Source organism: Tiliqua scincoides, chromosome 13, assembly GCF_035046505.1.
Source record: "Tiliqua scincoides isolate rTilSci1 chromosome 13, rTilSci1.hap2, whole genome shotgun sequence".
Classification (NCBI taxonomy): Eukaryota; Metazoa; Chordata; class Lepidosauria; order Squamata; family Scincidae; genus Tiliqua; species Tiliqua scincoides.
Genome location: NC_089833.1, coordinates 1,878,771 through 1,898,424, shown reverse-complemented (window position 1 = coordinate 1,898,424; position 19,654 = coordinate 1,878,771). Strand labels below are relative to the sequence as shown.

Below are 19,654 nucleotides of genomic sequence, written 5' to 3'. Positions count from 1 at the left end.
CCAGAAGTCACTTTTGGTTCGCACCGGCAACATCTGGTCATGTCTGGAAGGCCCTCTGAGGCACTGGCTTGGCATCTGCTGGCGGTCCAATCCATGGGTGTTGAGACTGCAGATGCAGAGGATCCACTGTATTATTATCATTCAGTACCTGTCAACCCCCCCACCCCACCCCCGCCCCGGTTGTATTTTTCTCCAATCTGAGAATCTCCACCCTTGATCATTTTGGTTTCCTTTCTTTTCTTGCCTTCCAGGTCTCCAATACCCTTCTGGAGATAAGGAAATTAGGACTGGCCCAGCCTTCTGTGCTCAGAGGGTGATCAGACAATTATTTGCTTTTGTAATCCAGCTTGCATTTTGGAGCAGTCAAAGCCAGTTTCTAGAATTACCAGGCCCAGGGCTTGTGTGTGTGTGATGTGTTTTTGAATGAGTGAGCCCCAGTGCACTGCAGTTCCACTGTTTGGAAGGAGAGACAAATGTGCTGCGTACGTCTTGAAGCCCTTGGCCCTTCCCTTCTGACTGGGACTCATCCAGCTTCATGCCAAGCATACTTTTCATTGACGAGCATTTACCCGAGAAATCGCATGCCGGAACGTGGAGCAACATTTGAACAAGGTTCAGATGTAATCTGGCCGGCTTGGATAAATAACATGACATCCTGTTTCGCTAAGCAACACAAAGCAGTCCAACAGAATGCAATACTGGAACCGGCTTTAGAGTCGATGACATGAGATCATTTTTTTAACCCTTCTAGTCCCCCCCATAATACTCACAGCAATTTGCAGATAAAAGTACACACCCACTGCATACAGTACATCTGCCCCAATAAACCCCAATGTACGTACTTTCAATGACACCACCACCAATGAAGGCTCTTGGTGTCTAGCAGTTGCAAGCCCCCAAGGCATCTACAGGCAGCTGTGTTTCTGGATCTCCCTCCAGCTCTTTGCCTGGACTTCCTTTCTCCTTCTGCCAAAGAAAAGAAAAACAGAACGCTGCATGTTGGCAGATCTTTCTTGGAAGGAGGAAATTATGACAAGTGACTACGTAGTTTGGGGGCTACAGTTCCTGGGAGCCTTCTTTCTGCAGGAGACTTGGTGGGGGGCAGTTGTCTCTCCTGGGGACGCATTGCACAAAGTGTGAGCATATCAAGTGGTGTTAAAGTCTGAGTCTTCTTAGCCCAGCATTGCCTGCGTGCTGGCAGGCAGTAGCACTCAGAGAGCCTCGGCCTGCCTACTCGGAAGTAAGACTCATTATAGTCAATAGGGCTTACTCGCAGGTAAATGTGGATAGGATGGCAGGCAAAAGAGCTTTGCCTAGTTCTCCTCCACAAGCTCTTTTTAGCTGGAGATGCCCAGCTGGCCCATCCATGAGGCCCCCTGATGTGGGTTGCATTGGGGTCTGGGGGGATGGCGAATTTGGGGTGCTTTTTGCCACTGCCGCCTCCCTCCAATCTGCCACCAATGCAGCTGCAATGATCTGCTTCTCAATTGCTCAAGCAAGAAGCGGATCATTGCTCTCCTTGTGCATTGCTGTGAAATTCAGAAGCATGGGTCTTCCTGTTTCACTTAACAAGGACAGCGCATCCCATACTTCTGTGTTTCATGGTAGCAACAAGTGTGGCAGAGATTTGTTGTTGTTGTTTTGTAGTGCAGTGCAGAAGCAGCAGACCCAAGATGGCCTCAGGTAGCTTCACCCCTGCAGAGATGCCAGGGATTGAACCTGGGACTTTATGCATTCAAAGCACATGATCCACTCCTGAGCTAGCGAGAGACTGGCTCTCAGAACATAACCTGCAGCTAGGCCTTGGCAACTGAAACTAGTCCTCTTCTTTACCAACCTTACAGCATAATCCTATTCATGTTTACTCAGAAGTAAGTTCTATTATGTTCAATGTGGCTTACGCCCAGGAAAGTGCATACAGTGGGCACTCTGTATCCATGGGGGATCCATTCCAGGTTCCCCTGCAGATAACCAAATTCCGCGGATAATGAAATCCACAAGAGGTCTTCAGAGGACCTGAAGGCACTTCCAGTTTGTGCTGGAGGCTGCGCGTGGTCTCCCCAGGCCTCAGAATACCTCCTGGATGTGACTGGAAGGTACTTCTTGCCACGTGCCAGAGGTTCTGTGAGGCCCTTCAGTTGCCAGCTTGGCATCTGTGGATACTGAAATCTGGAGGATAAGGAGGGCCCGCTGTAAAGCTTTATTCTCATACTGAAGATCACTGTCCAAATCTCTCATGCTGTGTTTTGTTTGCCTTGCCACAGCCTGCCCTTCTCTGGTTTTAAGAGGCAAGAATATTTGTTCTTTGGCTTGTGATAGAACAGCACAATTGCCCTATGATACTTTATCAGCAGCTCAAAATATACCTCAGCAGCCACCTCTCTCAGTGGGAGAGGACAGCCTGTGTACTGCATGGTGCCTTAGAGTTCCAAGTGCATGGATTTAGATGCATGCGCACTAGAGATGAGATGCGTCCATTCCCTTTCCGTAACTCCTTCAGACCCTGGTGAAGAAGATGAGCCCTGAAGGATGATGGCTCTGGCAGTTTGTGCTAACAGAATGTAACAAGGGCAAAAATGGACTGGTGCCTTGCTGGGACCAGGGCCGGAAAATCAGAGGAGCAGTCAAAGTGCACGTGTTAATGAGATGCCTTCAAGGAGCTCTAAAAACCAGGCGCACTGTACTTTTGTAACTGAGGGTGCTGAGGGGCCCTCCTGACAAGGAAAACCTTGCAATACCTGCAGGATAGGCTTTTATGGGCGGGCGCCACCACTGAGAAGGCCTTGCAGTGGCCTCCCCGCCTGCTGACCCCCACCCAACAGGGTTATGACCCACAGGTTGAAGAACATGTTACAGGCCATGGTTCAAGAACTGTTTCTGTAACTGTGCTGTTGACAGTGAATTACATTGTTGCCGTGTTTTGCTGCAATGCTCAGCTGTCAAATGCTGAGCATCAGCTGGTGCTTATTTCCCCTGACAACAGTGTTTGGGAGTTGCACAAGCCTCCAGCATCATGGGTCTCCTCACCGCCTTGTGCTCTGCTCTGTTCAGAACCTGGGTAAGTGGCTGAACCCGCGACCGATCCCTGCGACTAGCAAAATTCAAATGGTCAAGCCCCTTCTGGACTGTGCCACTTCAAGGTGCAGGTGGTGATGAGGTTTGCAGCCTCCCTACACGAAGACAAAAAAATTGCCTGTCAGGAAGTAGGTCCAGCTCTTTTTCTCTGTTCTGCTGGTTTTCTGGGGGGGGGATGCTTTCTTTTTGTGGGGAAATGTTGAAAAAGAGTCTCACAGTTAGGGAGACTGCAGACCACCTTCAATTCTGCTGATGGTAAGAGCAGGCTTTTGAAGAAAGTAGGGGAGGCTGTGGGTTTCAGAATGCAGATGCCTGGTAACTTCCCTTTCCTGCAGATCCACACAGCCTCCCCTTCATATTGGAGCAGAAGTGCCTGCAAACCAGTGCATCATGTTTCCCTCTAAGCGCTTTACCATCTTCATCTTCAGACCTGGAGAAGAGGAAGTCTTAGTGGGGCAGCAATGGGGTGTGCCAGTGGTAGTAGCATGAACCAGCCTGCCAGCTGACCCTTTTCAGAAGCCCCAGGGTGCCCCAGGCCTTGGAGGTTTGCTGGGGTGGGGGTCAAGTGCTGGAGAAAGGGCCTTTTCTGTGATGGGACCCAAACTCTGCAGTGTTGCTAAAGTACATCCATCTCTCACAGGTCTCCTATGGTTGGAGATGCAAAATGTTGGGGGGGGGGGAGAAAGTACTCCAGGTAAAACAATATGGCAGAATTCCTTGACAGCTGTTAGTGTGTGTGTGGGTTCAGATGCCAGTGAGGAGAGAGGGTCCTTGTCCCTCTTAACAGTTGGGAGTTGCAGGATTCGAACACAGGTCTGACTTAAAAACCTCCAACCACACTGCCTCCCTTGGATCTCTGGATTTGTTGCACAGTCTTCAAGCAGCTTGAGTTTAGTGACAGAGCAAACCTTCTGGTGCTAGCTGAGGCTGGTGCTCTCTCTCTCCCCCCCCCTTTATCTCCCAAATGGAATTATCGCCCGTGTGTCATCACTCAGCTTTCATTTCAGGGGTGTCCGCAACTACGGTGTCCGCCAAGAGCTTTGGCAGGGCTGTAGGTCCAGAAGTTTGGCTTGCAGAAATCTGAAGAAGCATTTCAAATGTGATTAAGATACAGGGGGAAAAGAAACGTGCAATTATGGATGGGCCTTTTAATTTGCCTGCAAGCTGGCAGGGTAAGACCAAAGGAGGAGGTCCCTCTGGCTGACCTGCTCTTATTTCAAGGAGGGGGGGATTACATGGCTGCCCTTTATGCACCCCAGCTTATTTTCTTTTGTTCTGGTGCCTGGAACATCTGATTTGTGTCTTCTACTGAGCCTTGATGCCTCTGCCTGGATGTTGGAATCATAACTTAAACAACTGTTCAGAATCAGGTCATTGTTCCAGTATTTATCAAACTATGGTCAGGACTCAATTTCTGGTGGGTCCTGCAGAGCCTTCAATGAAAACATGGGAGATGGGAAGATCAAATAACTAATGGCCTCAAGCCCTGGGGCTATTCAGAAATCAGATAGTTGCTAACTGTCCTGCAAAGGGCTGAGCTCCTGCAGTTTGCAAGCTTGTATAAATACAGGTATAACCTAATCCATTGATTTTTCACACACACACACCCGTTTTATCTCAAGGAGATGAGAAGGGCTCTTTAAATTAAAGGAAAAAAGTTGTTTAACAATAACCTCATTAATACAAGAGAGGGCAGCCAGCTGACAATCAATCAATCAATCATTCTGTCTCCAGCACTTAGAACAGCTTCACTCCCTGGCTCCCTGGAGTGAAGTTTTTCTAAACACCTAGAGAGAGACTGATTGATGGATTGTCTGCCTAATGATTCTGTCTTACATCACAAAGGTCAGCAAGGCTGTTTTTAAACCACCTTGCAAAGGGAAATTGTTTTTTAAATGGATTTGCTTTCTTGTTATTTTTGTCATCCACTGGAGTTTTGGGAATGGAACCCTTTTGAATAATGAGACTCAGGGCCCAATCCTATCCAATTTCTAGTGCTGGTGCAGCTGTGCAAGTGGGGCATGCACTTCATCCTCTGGTGGGGAGGCAGACACAGGCCTCCTCAAGGTATGGGAACATTTGTTCCTTTACTTCGGGACTGCATTGCGGCTGCACTGGTGCTGGAAAGTTGGATAGGATTGGGCCCTCAACCTGTTGGGAGATAAATCTTTCTTCAGGTGTGTTTTTTCCCCAAGTTTGTCAATGATAGGTAGTGAGGGGTAGGTGAAGGCTGGGTCACATAACTAAACAACTAAACCACTTAAGCATCAAGTACTCATTAGAGCTACTTCATTATGAGAAATGGATCAAGGTTTTTGCAAAATAAATAAAATATTACTTGTAAATAAATAAATAGTTTCTTTCTAGAACACCTTTTTTACACATCTTGTAAATCTAGGGGGTCCTGGTGCAAAAAAGTTTGAGAACCACTGTGCTAGGTCATTATTATTGACACTGGCTATCAGCAGCTCTCTGAGGATTTTTCTAGGCTTCCTGAAGATACTGTAAGGAATGGAATTGGGGACCTCTGGCACTCAAAGCGGCAGCTCTGCCACTGAGCAGTGTCCCCTGTGCAGTGTCCCCACCCTCAAGTTCAATCAAGGTCACAGAGTCTTTTTCAGTACCTGTGAAAATATCCCTTAGTGAGCGGATTGCATTAGCTTCTTTGGGGAAAAAAAATAAGTTTGTGCCAGTGTGCAATGCTCTCTGTGCGTGTGTGTACCAGCTCCCAACTTCCACAGCCGCCCCACCCCCCTCTTTCCCCCATGATCTGACTGCTTTGAATTCTGTCCAAAACCAGCAGTGCAAAACCAGCCCTTGCAATTGATGTGCTTTTTCCAAAACACTCTGGCAAAGAGGGACCAAGCGTGCCATGGACCACGTGCTCCTCAAATATTTTCCTGCTGTCTGTAGGCGTTCTTGGGTTTTCAGACAGCCAGAAGTATGTGTATCAGGTTGTATTTGTCCACTCCTTGCAATAGACAGTGTGTGTGTGTGTGTGGGGAGGGGATTGGTTCAGAACATGGTGCAGAGGGCAAAATTGTGCACGTTGATTTCCAGCTATGAATAACTTCCTCTTGTTGAAGGAACAGCTATTTCCCAGAGACCACACCTGGCCTGTGTGTGGCCCAGTGGCTTCCTTGTTGCCATTGTGGGGGCTGTGATTACCTTGCAGGAAAACCACCACAGCTTGGGGTGGGGAGTCAAAGGATTACTGGTGGAAGGGCACTGGTTTCTATGACCTTTTCAAATTGCCGGCCCCCAAAGCCTTCCTGCTGTTTGTCCAATCACGGTTTCCAGTGGAAACTGGAGAGAATCGAATCCCACTCTGTTAAAAATATGCAACCATGGATGGGGAAAGTTCTGCATTCAAAAAGGCTGCTTGCCAGTGTAAACCGCGGCTACAATATGTTGCAGCAAAGGAAAGGCACTTTTTGCACCTAGAATGTGTTGTGCAAATTGGGCCTTGTTGCCAGCTTGGCGTTATTGATGTTCTCTGTCTGAGGCTTGGGTGCAAATCACTTGGAATTTTTTTTTTTTTTTTGGCAAAGCGCCATGACAGCAGTGCTGGTCCTAAGACCTCCAGAACCCAAAGAAGTGTGTCAAATACAGCCCCCCTCATGCAGTGTCTTGCTTTACCCCCTAGCGGTATGCTGGTCATGGCTGCTTCTTGCTTCATTCCCGTCTTCATTTTCAAAACCTGAGGGCAGATGGAAGCGGAGTGGGTGGTGGGAGGTGCCGCTGCCAATCCACTTGAGGCGACTTTCTCAACTGGTCTCATGCAGGGGCCGACACTGGCTGAGAATTAGAGCAGGAGAAGCAGGATGTGCAACTATGATCACGAAAAGCCTGCTTTATTTAAATGTTTGCACATTTCAGACATGATGAACAGCTTGTCCTTGATCTCTGGGTTCTGACCTGACCCCACCCCATCCCTCTGGGGTAGTCCTGTAAGGGTGCTCAGTTTATTTAAAATCTGGAGTGGGAGAGGGAACTGAGCGGGTGTGTCTAATTTTATCCTTTTGTCATTTAGCAAATGCATCAAATTTGTTCTTTTGGGCTAGGATCAGACAATTGGCTTTTAAAATAGACTCAATTAGAGGAAATGTGTTTGTTAATCTGCCCCGTTTGGCCTCGGGAGTGGGAGGACAGGTGGGTGTCTCCATTTAGGGCTGCTTCCTTGTTGCATTTCTTCTCATTGTTACATCCATCTTAAAAAAAGAAAAGAAAACCTGGTTAAACAAACAAACAAAAAAGAGTAGGAAACACTAGCATGTCATTTTGGTATTTATTTTTGAAATGTAGGATCTGAACGGACAGGCCAAGGAGCTGTGCCCACGACGCTGTCACCTCAAGAAAGGCCCCAACGGCTATGGCTTCAACCTTCATAGTGAGAAGTCCAGGCCCGGGCAGTTCATCCGGTCAGTGGACCCAGACTCACCGGCGTACAGGGCAGGACTCCGGCCACAGGACAAGCTTATCGAGGTAACTGGTGACCACGAGTGCTGAAGTGCCAAGTGCAGAGGCCTTTGCCATCCGGCCCCTTGCATTTGCGTGGCACGGATGGTGCCACTAGCATTATGTCTGATGTCTGTAAGCCTCTTAGCCAGTGGCTTCCCAAACTTACCTGGGTCATGACACCCCTGCAGCCTCTTCTTTCTGGCTGAGCCAAGCACCGCCATCTTGGATCTCATGACATTTTGCAAGATCCAAGATTGTGGCACCCGAATCTCATAATATTCAGGTGTCATCATCTTGGATCTTGCGAAATTTCACAAGATCCAAAATGGCGGCTCCTGGGGAACAGGTTGGAGGGGTGACCAGGGACACCCCAAGGAGCCCCTATGAGTGTGATACAACACCCTAAGGTGTCACAATGTGCATTTTGGGAGCCCCTGCTCTTGGCAATGCCTCTAGCATCCACTTGTGTAGTGTTGTCAAGGGCCCCTTTGTCCACACAGTTTCTCTGTGCAGTTGGGAATCTGAGCCAAGAGCCCTCAATTGTATGTGCAGAAGTCAGGCTGGTGGCAATGGGTAATACTGATTTTTTTTTGCGGGGGGTTGTAGTAGGGATCACCCCTCCCCCAGTCCCCCCTCACCTGTTCATCAAGCATGCTGGCGAATTGCCCTTTTATTAGCCCCTCAGAAACTAATTTTTCAAGCCAGGATTCTGCTCTGGAGCAGGTGAAATAAGAATGTGATTTGGGCCGCCAGTGTCTGAAGGACCCTCTGACTCCATAAAAGGCTGTCCTAAGACCTCTCCACACCTCAGGTGACATGCCAGATTCTGTGCCAGGCCCTGCTTCTCGTGCATCTTGTTCTGTTTCTCCCCTTTCTTTTTTTCCAATCCAGGAAGTGTGGAGGAGAAGAGAGTGATGGGCTAGACTGGCTCTGACTCTCTGCTTCTTCACACACTATTTCTTCTGTTCTGCCCTCTTTTCCTTTTCCAGTCCAGGGAATGAGGGGAGAAGGAGCAAAGTGGAAGGCTGGAGGGGAGTATTCTCCTGCCAATCTGCTGCCTGAGATGACCCCACCTCCATTGGCCTCGTGGAGGGGCTGGCCTTGTGTGATGGTTTTGGCAAATCAAGCTTGTGGCCTTTTTTGAGGCATGTGGGACTCGTGACCTCTTGCCATCTGTCAAATTCAAGTGCCATCAGACCAGCCTGGGTCATGCTCACCTGTCGTGCACCCAGCATTACTTATGTGTGTGACCAAGAGCGTACAGAGAGAATAAATACTTGGACAATCCCCGGGGGCCGCGGGAGTCGGGTGTGGATCCGTGCCCTTGTGGTCATTGTCTCAGAGGAAGATGAGCAACAGTGAGGTGCCCCCACTGTGACTCCCGCCTGCCATCCCTGCAGTGACACCTGCTGTGCAGTGACACCACCCCAGGCATCTTCTTTGTCTCCCAGCACCTGAATCTTTAATGCTCAGGAGTGCAGCAGCAGAGAGGGAGGCTGAGGTAAAGGAAGTGGGGATGGGCACAGGAAGGAGGTGTGGGCATCTTTTCATGCCGCTCAATATGTCACTGATAGGCCTGGTATTATTAATTGAGCAGCCCCTGGCAGGCTTCCTGGAGCTTACAAAGAGGGGAAGAGGTGACCTGTGGAATTTGGAAACCTGATCCAGGTGCCCTGAGCATGAATGTTTGATGCTCGACAGCTCCTCTCTTTGGAGAGGTTCTGCCAGCAGTGTGCTGGACCCAGGGTCGTGATGCTGCCCGTGATTGCCTCTCAGAGCGAAGAGAATCTCTTTGTGTGCAATGGCGGTTTTCTTTTCCTTGCATTGTCTCACTCCCTTTCTTTCTCTGTCTGGGTCACCCTCAGCCGTGGCTGTACGAAGCAGGGCTGTGCACCTGTTTGAACAGGTGTAGGTGGCAGGTGCTCATGGGAGGGACTGAAGAGGAGCCAACGGGCTATAGCCAGCCCCCGAAACTCTTTCGTGAAGGGTCTTCGAGAGTTCTCCTTGGCTCCTGGCTCCGCTCCAGCATTACCTTCCCGTCTTCTCCTCTGAGTGCCCAAATGGGAGGAGTGCGAGAACCTGACAAGAAAGGCCAGCCGGGGCGTTGCTAGGAAACCAGAGGCCTGCGAAAGAGCTCCAGCCTTTGGTTTTATATTCCCACCCTTTTGCGCCGGCTGCTCTGCTGTGGCCTCCGTTGTTTAGGAAGGATGCAGCGGGTTCCCAAAGTGATAACTGAGGCAGCCTTGATTTGCTCTAGGACCGCCGTTTTCAACCACTGTGCCGTGGCACACTGGTGTGCCGCGAATGGTCCCCAGGACCATTTTGGAGAATTTGGGAGGAATTTGGCAGGAATTTGGGAGAGGGTCATTTATCAATAGGACCATTGGATAGCACAGTGTGCCTTGTCAATTGTCAAAAAGCTGGTGGTGTGCCCTGACCGTTTTAGTGCCTTGCCAGTGTGCCGCGAGATGAAAAAGTTTCCACTGCTCTAGGGTCTCCAAACGCTTCTGTATGAGGGCCACATTGTATATTTTACACATTTTTGCAGGCCAAAAAATCGGTTTTGTAAATAAATGAATGAAATTTAATAATTAATGTTTTACTTGGATCTTTTTTGCAATCAGCACCATATGATTCAGAACAAAAGAGAAATGTGACAAATACAAAGAAACAAGCCTGTTTTTAAACTGAGAAATGATATATGATGAGTAAAAATGTCAAACATTAGCAAGTGTTTAGCAAGACAGAAAAAAGTTGCTGCAGGCCGGATAAAATCTTGTGGTGGGCCAGATGTGGCCACCGGGCCATGGTTTGGAGACCCCTGTTCTAGGGCAGCATTTCTCAAACGTTGGGTTGGAACCCGATTTCTGTTGGGTCCCAGAGCCCAGTGAAAACAACAGGTGATGGAAAGATCAGATAACGAATTGCCTCAATCCTGGAGGCTATTCAGAAACCAGAGAGCTGCAAACTGCCCTGCAAAGAGCTGAGCTCCTGAAGCTTGCAAGCTTGAGAGATGCTTGTTTGAGCATCTTTTCTTCTCCAAGTTTGTCAATGATAGGTAGTGGAGGCAGGTGAAGGCTGGGTTGCAGAACTCAGCCCCTCAAGCCTTGAAGCTATTTATTAGCGCTGCCTCTTTATGAGAAATGGACCAAGCAAGCAAGCAAAATAAATAAACGTTATTTCTATATAAAGAGATAAATATATATTTCTTTCTAGATTGTCTTTCTTTAAAGTCTTAAAAAGCTAGGTGAGTCCCGAGCAAGCAGAGATTTCCACCTTTTCCATCTCATGCATACTTTACAAGGCACGCCATCTTTTTCTTTTTTACAATTGACAAGGCACACTGCATTGCAGGTGGGGGCTCACAGCCCTACTAATAAATGACCCCCCCAAATCATGCAACACACCTGTGGATCATGCAGCACACCAATGTGTCATGGCACATTGGTTGAAAATCACTGTGACAGAGGAGTGTCATTTAAAAAAGTGCTAAAAAGCGCCAGTGCTAAAAAGTTCGAGAACCACTTCTCTAGCCCACCAACCTCCTTTCCTCTGCCAGTCTGGCCCATGAGGCAACTGGACCCTGGCTCTTAGTGTTCCTTACTGCAGCACTGTAAGACAATTCAGAGAAATTAACCCCCATATTGGGGGGGGAGGGGGATTGAGGGGAACCAGAGTGTCCCCACATTAGCAAACATGATGTGATTTTGTTGTGAAAGACCAAGAAGGGAAAGAAAGCTGGTAAGGAACAAAAGCTGACTAATTAAGGGCCGGTTCATCCATTACCCCCAAACTGCACTGAACAGGAAGCAATAAAAGGGGCAGGAGCTGCAAGAGAAAAGCTATTAATTAAATTCTCTGGTTCCTTTGCAGAACAGGACTAACCTGTGAGGAAGCCATGACTGTGGGGACAAGCGTTGTGAGAGAATATTGCCCTTCGTGGAGCCACTAGTTTAATCACTCTCCCCGTTGGTTATAAAAAGCAATCTTTGGTGGCACTCAGTGGTGCCAAAGGGCCTGGATACGCTTCAGTTTCCACATGTGGCCCAACTCCCTTTTCCCCTTGGCCTTCTGAGCAGCACATATTTTTTTCCCTTACAAAGTGCAATGGTGCACAATGAGCTGATTAATTGCGCCCCATTGTTAGGTGATCATTGGTGCCGCGCCTGGATGCGATCGCCTTCTCTTCATTATCCAGACTGATAAAAGGACAGTCATTGTTTGCCAGGAGTGCGAGCCGCTCCGAGTGAATTCTGGCTTTTTGTCCTCGATTCAAAGAGCACCATCACAACAGAGTACTTCCCCATGTGTCTGTTGGCGCCTTTGTTCTGGAGGATGCCAAGCTCTTGCAAATGTATTTTTAAAATATGTATATACAAATTCTTTTTGTTCATTTTGCTTTGAAAACTAGGAGTGTCTCTCCAATTTGATTCTTGGACCCGAATCAATTCTGATCAGTTACATGGGTCAATTAGAATTAATTAATGCATTAATTAAAATAAATTAAATACAGGACATTGTATGTAATCTTTGCAGCTGTGCACAGGGAGCCTTGCAATGGTCAATGCAGATTTACCTTGCCTCCCCCTTCTGAGGCCTCATTTGTACTCCAAACCTATATATTTTATCCCTGTTTCACTGTCATGACTCCCCCGCCTGGAATCCTGGGAAGTGTAATTTGATGGGAGGGAGTGGAGATTTCAAACTTCATCCTCCTTCTTCAAATAACTGCAGTTCCCAGGATCCCTGGGGGAGAGGGAAGGACAGTAAAAGAAACTTAGTTTTAGAGTCATCTTTGTTGTTTGAGTTTTCCTGTGGCTTTGCAAACAAAGAGTACTGTAGTTCCAGCAGGAGTTTCATCCCACTTACAAATGTGTTTAGCAGAAAGCTCAATAATTTAGCAGAAGAGTTGCCATTGGTTGTCACATCTGAAAAGGAAGGAGATAGGCACCCTTGCCTATCTGCTGCCTGAGATGACAGCTTCAGTTGGCCGCATGGATGGGCCGGCTCTGCATCTGAACAGCTCCCTTCTTTGCTCATGCATTTAACTGCTCCTCTGGCCTGTTCCTGGAGGGTGGAGTGCTGGGGGAAGGAGCAGTGAGGATGTGGGAGCTGAAGTAGTGGGTGGGTCTGGGGAGAAGATCACCTGTGAATGTGTGAGGGATTGCCCCATATATTTATGGGGCAATGAAGTGCTGCAACACATCCCTCCACACTGGCTCTGCTCCCTTTGTCTTTTGAGACTCCAGAGAGGAGGAGGAGGAGCAGAAGGTGTGTCAAGGTGGGTCAGAGGGTGCCTCATTTGCACCCATCCACCTTGGCTATATTCCTCCTGCATTGTTTTAACTTGGGGGGGGGGGTGATGGTCTGGATCTTGAGTGGCTGTGCCAGAGCAGTGCCACGTGTGCTAACCTTGAACTGACTCTCCCCTCTGTTCCCCGGTGGTCTCTTTCTGCAGGTCAATGGGATCAATGTGGAAGGCATGAAGCATTCAGAGGTTGTGTCCCACATTAAGTCGAAAGAGAGTGAAGCCACGCTCTTGGTGGTGGACCCCGAAACAGATGAGCACTTCAAGAAACTGGGCATCGTCCCTTCTGAGGAGCACATCAGAGGTAAGGCATTCTTCTGGGAGCTGGCTATGGCACATGGGGAAGAATAGGGAAGGTGTCATAGGAGTGTTCTCAGTGTGTGCCTGAGAGAGTATGCTATAGTGTCTTCAGTTCTCCCTTGCACATGTAATGTTATCACCCTCTCTGGATTGAGACTTCAGTTAACGTAAACCAGGGGTGCCCAAACCCTGGCTGGGGGGCCACTTGCAGCCCTCAGGGACTCACAATCTGGCCCGTGGGGAGACCCCAATGAGCCTCTGGTCCTCTGGAGACTTACTGGAGCCCATGCTGGCTCGATGCAACTGCTCTCAGCGTGAAGATGGCTGTTTGATCTGTCACATGAGCTGTGGGATGAGGGTTCCCTCCACTGCTTGCTGTTGCTCATCTGTGATGTAGCAGTGGCAGCGAAGGAAAGACCAGCCTTGCTTTGTGCAAGGCCTTTTATTGATTGATTGGATTTGTATTCTGCCTTTCTCCCTGAAGGGCACCCAAGGCGGCTTTTATAGGTCTTGGACTATTGCAAGACCTTCATTAATTCATACAAGTTCCATCCCTAATATATTAATTTATGTAAATTTATTCAAATTTGAAATGTAAATTAATTCAATCCTCCTCCCCCCCCCCCGACACAGTGTCAGAGAGGTGATGTGGCCCTCCTGCCAAAAAGTTTGGACACCCCTGACGTAAACCAACCCTTGGGTCCAGGATCTACTTTTAATTCTAGGACTGTATGCTGAAAGTGGCAGGATATAAACACTTTTCCATTACAGTTGGCCATCAGTATCCATGGAGAATTGGTTCTGGGACTGGATACATACAGGACAAGGAAGAGGAAGATAAGAGTTGGAGGCTAGAGTGTCAGCACTCTCTCCTCCACACTTCCTCTTCTGCTCTCTTTTCCTTTTATAATTGAGGGAGAAGGAGCACAGGGGTGGGAGCTCACATGCCACTGGGTGTGACGACACCAGATTTGTTCCCTCAAGTGCCAGGAGTCTTGGGGTGACCCTGGGCTTACGTAGTTTGGCTTACTTTCAGAGCTACTGCAGCAGATTACAGTGGGCTTTCAGTATCCATGGGGGATCCATTCCAGGACTCCCTGTGGATACAGAAATCCATATATAATTAAATCTGCAGGGCTGCAGGGCTGGCATGGTGCCAAAGAACTTACCTGGGGGCCACACCTGGAAGTAATTTCCAGGTTGCTCTGGTGACTTCTGGTCGCATCCGAGAGGTTTTCTGAGGCCTTCCAGCCATGGGCTCAGCATCCGTGGATGCTCATATCTGGATGCCAAGCCCATGGATAAGGAGAATCCACTGTAAATCAGGTTTCCTGCTTTACTGAGGTTGCACAAGTGTTGTCCTCTAGATCAGTGGTACTCAAACTGGTGGGTTGCAACCCACCAGCTCGTGTAAAGATGCCCTGTTCCCTTTAAGGGGCAGGGGCAGGGGGAAAGCAGTGAAGCAATCCCCAGGATCGCGCCCTTGTGGGGGAAGGGGGCTATTTTTAAACTAAACTTACTTGCTGTCAGGGTGTGGGGGATGTGGGGAGCCCCGCAGAGCGCTTGCAGGGCTCCTCGGAGCTTCTAAATTGTGAAAGTTGCAAGCGCAATTAAATTGGAAGTGGAAAGGCAAGGTTGCCCCCGCCCCCGCCCTGCAAAGACTTATCCCAGGAGTAAATCTCCTGGGAAGTTTGAGAACCACTGCTCTAAATGCATCTGCTGTTTGCTCCTGGACCTAATGAGGATCTCATGTCACCAAGTGGGAGTGTGGAAAGAGCACTGTGGTGATTCTTTAGCACCTGGCCATGTCACCACAGCTCCTTGTACGCAGAATATCTTCTAAGGGCACCCTCCCTCAGTTGTGGGGTCCAGGCAACTTACAGGGGAAAAAAACTGAAGACCACTAGATGAGAACATCATCAGATAAAGGGGGAGGCATCTGGTGTACCCCTTCATATAGCAGGAGATTGTTCTGCTCAGGTTCTTAGCAATGGTGCTGAAATAGCTTTCACTCATGCCAGACCTCATGATCACTTTTTCTGCTCACTCTAATAAGAATATTTGGCTACAGTGAACAGTGCTGGGAGGGTGTAATAGGGGCAGGAAGTGGGTGGATAGGGTCCCAGGAGGGTGCAGGATTGACAGTGGGTTCTCAGTCTCATTATTTATGTATTTATTGGGGTTGTGGCACAAAAAAGGTTGAAGACCACTGCTCTAGGGGAGGATTTCCTGCTCATGGGGGGGGAGGGGGGCTGGACTAGATGATCTTTGGGTTCCCTTCCAACTTTGTGATTTCATGCAGACTCACTTTTCCAGAAACAAGTTAATGCACAAATGATGTTCATGTTGGTGGTAAGTGTGGAATAATTGTGCCCATAGCCTGAGTTCCTTTGCAGTGTGGTGGTTTGAGCTGCCTTCCTTTGCAACTGGAGGCTTGCTAGAGAGGAGACTTGCTCTGAGCATGTACAGAGTGCCTTCACACCAGAGCAATTGCCATCTGCTTCCCTGCACTGGGGATTAAAGGCAGGACTCTGGTAGGTGTCAGTTGTTCTGGCAGCCGTCCTTGAGCAAATTTAGCTGTGGCTGCTGGTCTCATGACATCCTTGGCTGGAGGTACCAGACAAGAGCTGCATTTTGCAAAATGGCAATAATTAGTCCTGTTAACAAGAGCTATATTCATGATTCTTGCTGCTGTCAGTGAGCAGTGCAAATCCTCTAGGGCCTACAAGTATTGCAAGCTGCTGCCTGCAGTGGGGGGGGGGGAGTCACAGCATCCCACCAAGCACACATTTCCCCCCCCCCACCTCTTTCTTGGCTGTGTGCAATGAGGAGCTCTCTGTGTGTGCAACACAGCTGTTTCTTATCTAGGCTGCGTTCTGTCTCCAGGATTGGATTGTCTCTTCCTGGCCTTCGGCAGAGAGAGAAAAAACTGAAAGGACGGCTTGGAACAATTCAGAGATCTTTGGGGGGGAGAAGAGAATGGTGTCAGATGCTGAGAGCGGGAGCAAACACGAGATAGGAGCCAGAGATATTTTTCTCCTTGGCGCGGAGGAGAATGAATCCCCTGTTCTTCTCTTGAGGAGATGTGGCTGGCTGGACAAAAGCAGGCATTAATGTTGGGTTGTCTCTCAGAGAGCCAGGACCTGGTTCTGAAATACTAACAACGCTGTTCAAATATGCTCCCTTGGTAATGCTTTTGTGCATTCAAATGACTGCTGAGTTGCAGAGTGGAAAGGTTTTGGATTTTAGCTTTGCAGGCACTCCAGAAATGGGTGTGTGTGGACTTTTATTTTGAGAAATGGCCGAATTCCTCCTTTTTTCTTTAGCGGCAGTAAAATCATTACAGGGTGATTCATTTTCTCCAATTTGGCATCTGGCGGAACCAGCATGTGGTGTAGGATGCTGGGTTTGAACTGGGTTGCTCTGCGTTCAGAAGTGGAGGTGAGAACGATGCATCTACCATCCAGTTTGAAAAAATAGCGACTAGAGACTGCCTGCAGTCTAATTTTAAAAATGAGACAAGTTGCTGATCACCCCCTGCCTGCGTGAAATTAAATTATGTTGGAATTGGCCCAGTAAGAATCATCTCCATGTCGTGTTTTCAATGATGTAATCAGAACATAAGAAGAGCCCATCTGGATCAGGCCAAAGGCCCATCCGTTCCAGTTTCCTGTAGTCCACAGTAGCCCACCAGATGCCTCAGGGAGTACACAAGGCAATGAGAGACCTGCCTTGGCCAAGTCATGTGGAATTACGTGAACGGGCGCAACATCCACAATTTCCACAGTCCTGCACTGTGTTTTCGACAGTTGTGGGCAGTGGGCACAGAGACTTATCACCTGATAGTGAACATAAGAAGAGCCCCGCTGGATCAGGCCAAAGGCCCATCTAGTCCAGCTTCCTGTATCTCACAGCGGCCCACCAAATGCTTCCGGGAACACACTAGACAACAGACACAACCTGTGTCCTGGTGCCCTCCCCTGCATCTGGTAACACAGGCCCACAAAATTGAGGGTCAGAAAAGTTTTTCCTAAACTTTATGGTGGTTTGATATGAATTTAGGGTGCCGAATCAAAAAATGGTATCCGTTTTGCCCTATCACATCTAGTTTTGGAGGTATAGTATAGCCTCATTAGTGAATGGTTCAAGCAGCTTCCTCGTGAGGAAGCCATGGTGTAGGCTTCCTCACGAGGAAGCTGCTTGAACCATTCACTAATGAGGCTATGCCGTGTCTCCAAAACTAGACGTGATAGGCCAAAACGGATACCATTTTTGAAATCAGCACCGCATATATACCCAGGAATTGGTGTAACATTTAAGGAAGCAAAATGTGTGTTGGCCTGTGTAATCAGAGACAGCCTACCTCTATCTTGCACATACCTACCATGACTTGTAAGTGAAGCGACAAGGAGTAAGATGTTCTCCCCCCCACCTAGATCCCCCATGAACTACTAGGCTCCATCAGCCTTAGGTCAGGCCTCCTTATCCAAGGTTGTTGCATTATGAATAAAGTGCCTGTAAAAATCAAGGGCAGCAACATTTGATGTTGGGGCCCGTCTTGGCACCTTTCATTGTTCTGTGCATGCCCAGAATTTCTGTATTTATTTATATTTATTTATTTACTGTATTTGTACCCCACCTTCCTCCCAAAGGGACAAGGTGGCTTATAACATAAATAGAAATACAAGAGTTTTTATGAGAGTTTCCACACAGCTGTGACTCTGCTTTGTCCCCAGGTGGAGTTCCTCAGCCCATGACCAACGGCTCAGCGCAAACCCAGGTAAGGGAGGGAGCACCTGTTTGTCTGTTCAGGCTGTGCATTGGAATTTCATGCCAAGATTTCATGATCAGATGTGCAGAAAGAAAAAAGGCGATATCTTGCTGGATCCTTCCCTGATTTCCCCCTCCCCAGTTTTCTTGATCTCTGGCATGCATCACCCCAACTTTCAGATCTCTCTCTGCAGACCAAGGGCTAGGCGGAGATGAAATGGTTAGCCTAGAGATGCAGTAGGCTGCTTGAAGGACCGCAGCGTATACAGTTGAACCTTTTATCCACTGGAGATCCATTCTAGGACCCCACGGATACAGGGATATGCGGATATGTGAATCCGTGGCCGCTTCCAGTTTGTGATCTCGAAAGAAAGAAAGAGGACTTTCTTTAAGTCTTTTGCTTCTCTTATTCTTGAGAACTCGTGCAAGGAAAGCGCCCTACAGGTAGACCACAACTGCGATACAAGGACATCTGCAAGAGGGATCTGAAGGCCTTAGGAATAGACCTCAACAAGTGGGAAACCCTGGCCTCTGAGCGGCCCGCTTGGAGGCAGGCTGTGCAGCATGGCCTTTCCCAGTTTGAAGAGACACTTTGCCAGCAGTCTGAGGCAAAGAGGCAAAGAAGGAAGGCCCATAGCCAGGGAGACAGACCAGGGACAGACTGCACTTGCTCCCGGTGTGGAAGGGATTGTCACTCCCGAATCGGCCTTTTCAGCCACACTAGACGCTGTTCCAGAACCACCTTTCAGAGCGCAATACCAGAGTCTTTCGAGACTGAAGGTTGCCAACCAGCCTGTTCCCAAGGGTGGCTGGAAATTGTTGACCAAAAGAGAGAACAGCCTTCATTTTACCATTGTGCTGTCAGACTTCTCTCCCCTTTAGAATCCCCCCCCCCCCGTTTTCTCAGGCAGCAGCACTTTTGCAAAATCCTCACAACAAAATGTCTCCTCCTTGTGCCCTCTGCCCCCCTGGGAGTTCAAAAGCCAACTCTCCTAGTAAACGTGCGCCCTGTTTCCATCCCTCACAGCTGAATGGAGGATCCGTGTCTTCATCCCACAGTGATTTCCAAAGTCCTGAGAAGGAACTGGAGGTAAAGGATACGATGATGATGGTGTTGGTGACTTGGGCCCAAGACTGAATAGCTCACCTCCTGTGGCTTTTGCCTTTTCTCTCTCTCTCATTGCCTGCCCCTGCAGTCTTCTGGACAGGCCAAGCTGTTGGGATCCTCTTCCCCCTTTCTTTTGTCCCCTGTTCCAAATTCTGCCTCTGCCTCTTCCTCCTCTCTTTCAGTTTCTCCTCCACCCCATCTTCTTTTTAACTCCCTGGTCATCCAGCCCTTGCTTTGTTGACTGCTGAGATAGACTGGGCTATGGTACCCTCCTTTTCACTGGCCATGACGTATGCCTAAACAGTGGCGTAACCAAGAGGGGTGGTGGGGGGCACATTTCCCTGGGTGTGACGCCTTCAGGGGGTACCAACCCTCACCCCTGACGGTGAACCCCAGGTGAATAGAAGTGACCTTCTAAGGCCTGTGGAGGCTGCACACAGCCTCCCTGTACCTCACACCACCTCCCAGACATCCCCTGGGAGTGTTCTGATATGGCCCCTAGGGGGTGCAAACACTTCAGGAGGTGCAAAAACATTTTCTGCTCCTCGGTGCCGGATCTCTCAGCTACTGCACCTGGATGAATCTCAGAGGCGTTTCTCCTCTTTCTGGCTGCCTGCCTCTGTTTTCCAAGC

The 19,654-nt window shown here is 48.7% G+C and overlaps 1 protein-coding gene across 2 annotated transcripts in view; it reads left to right on the top strand.

Annotated features, from left to right (window-relative positions):
• The window catches only part of NHERF2 (NHERF family PDZ scaffold protein 2), a 79,283-nt gene that overhangs the window by 46,197 nt on the left and 13,432 nt on the right, over positions 1–19,654 (top strand). The window contains exons 3-6 of one of the 2 annotated variants that reach the window (XM_066640396.1): positions 7,381–7,560; positions 12,995–13,148; positions 17,881–17,924; positions 18,942–19,004. In XM_066640396.1, coding sequence (XP_066496493.1) covers positions 7,381–7,560; positions 12,995–13,148; positions 17,881–17,924; positions 18,942–19,004 — 441 coding nt within the window. The remainder of the gene's footprint in view (positions 1–7,380; positions 7,561–12,994; positions 13,149–17,880; positions 17,925–18,941; positions 19,005–19,654) is intronic. The other variant, XM_066640397.1, reaches the window with a different exon arrangement.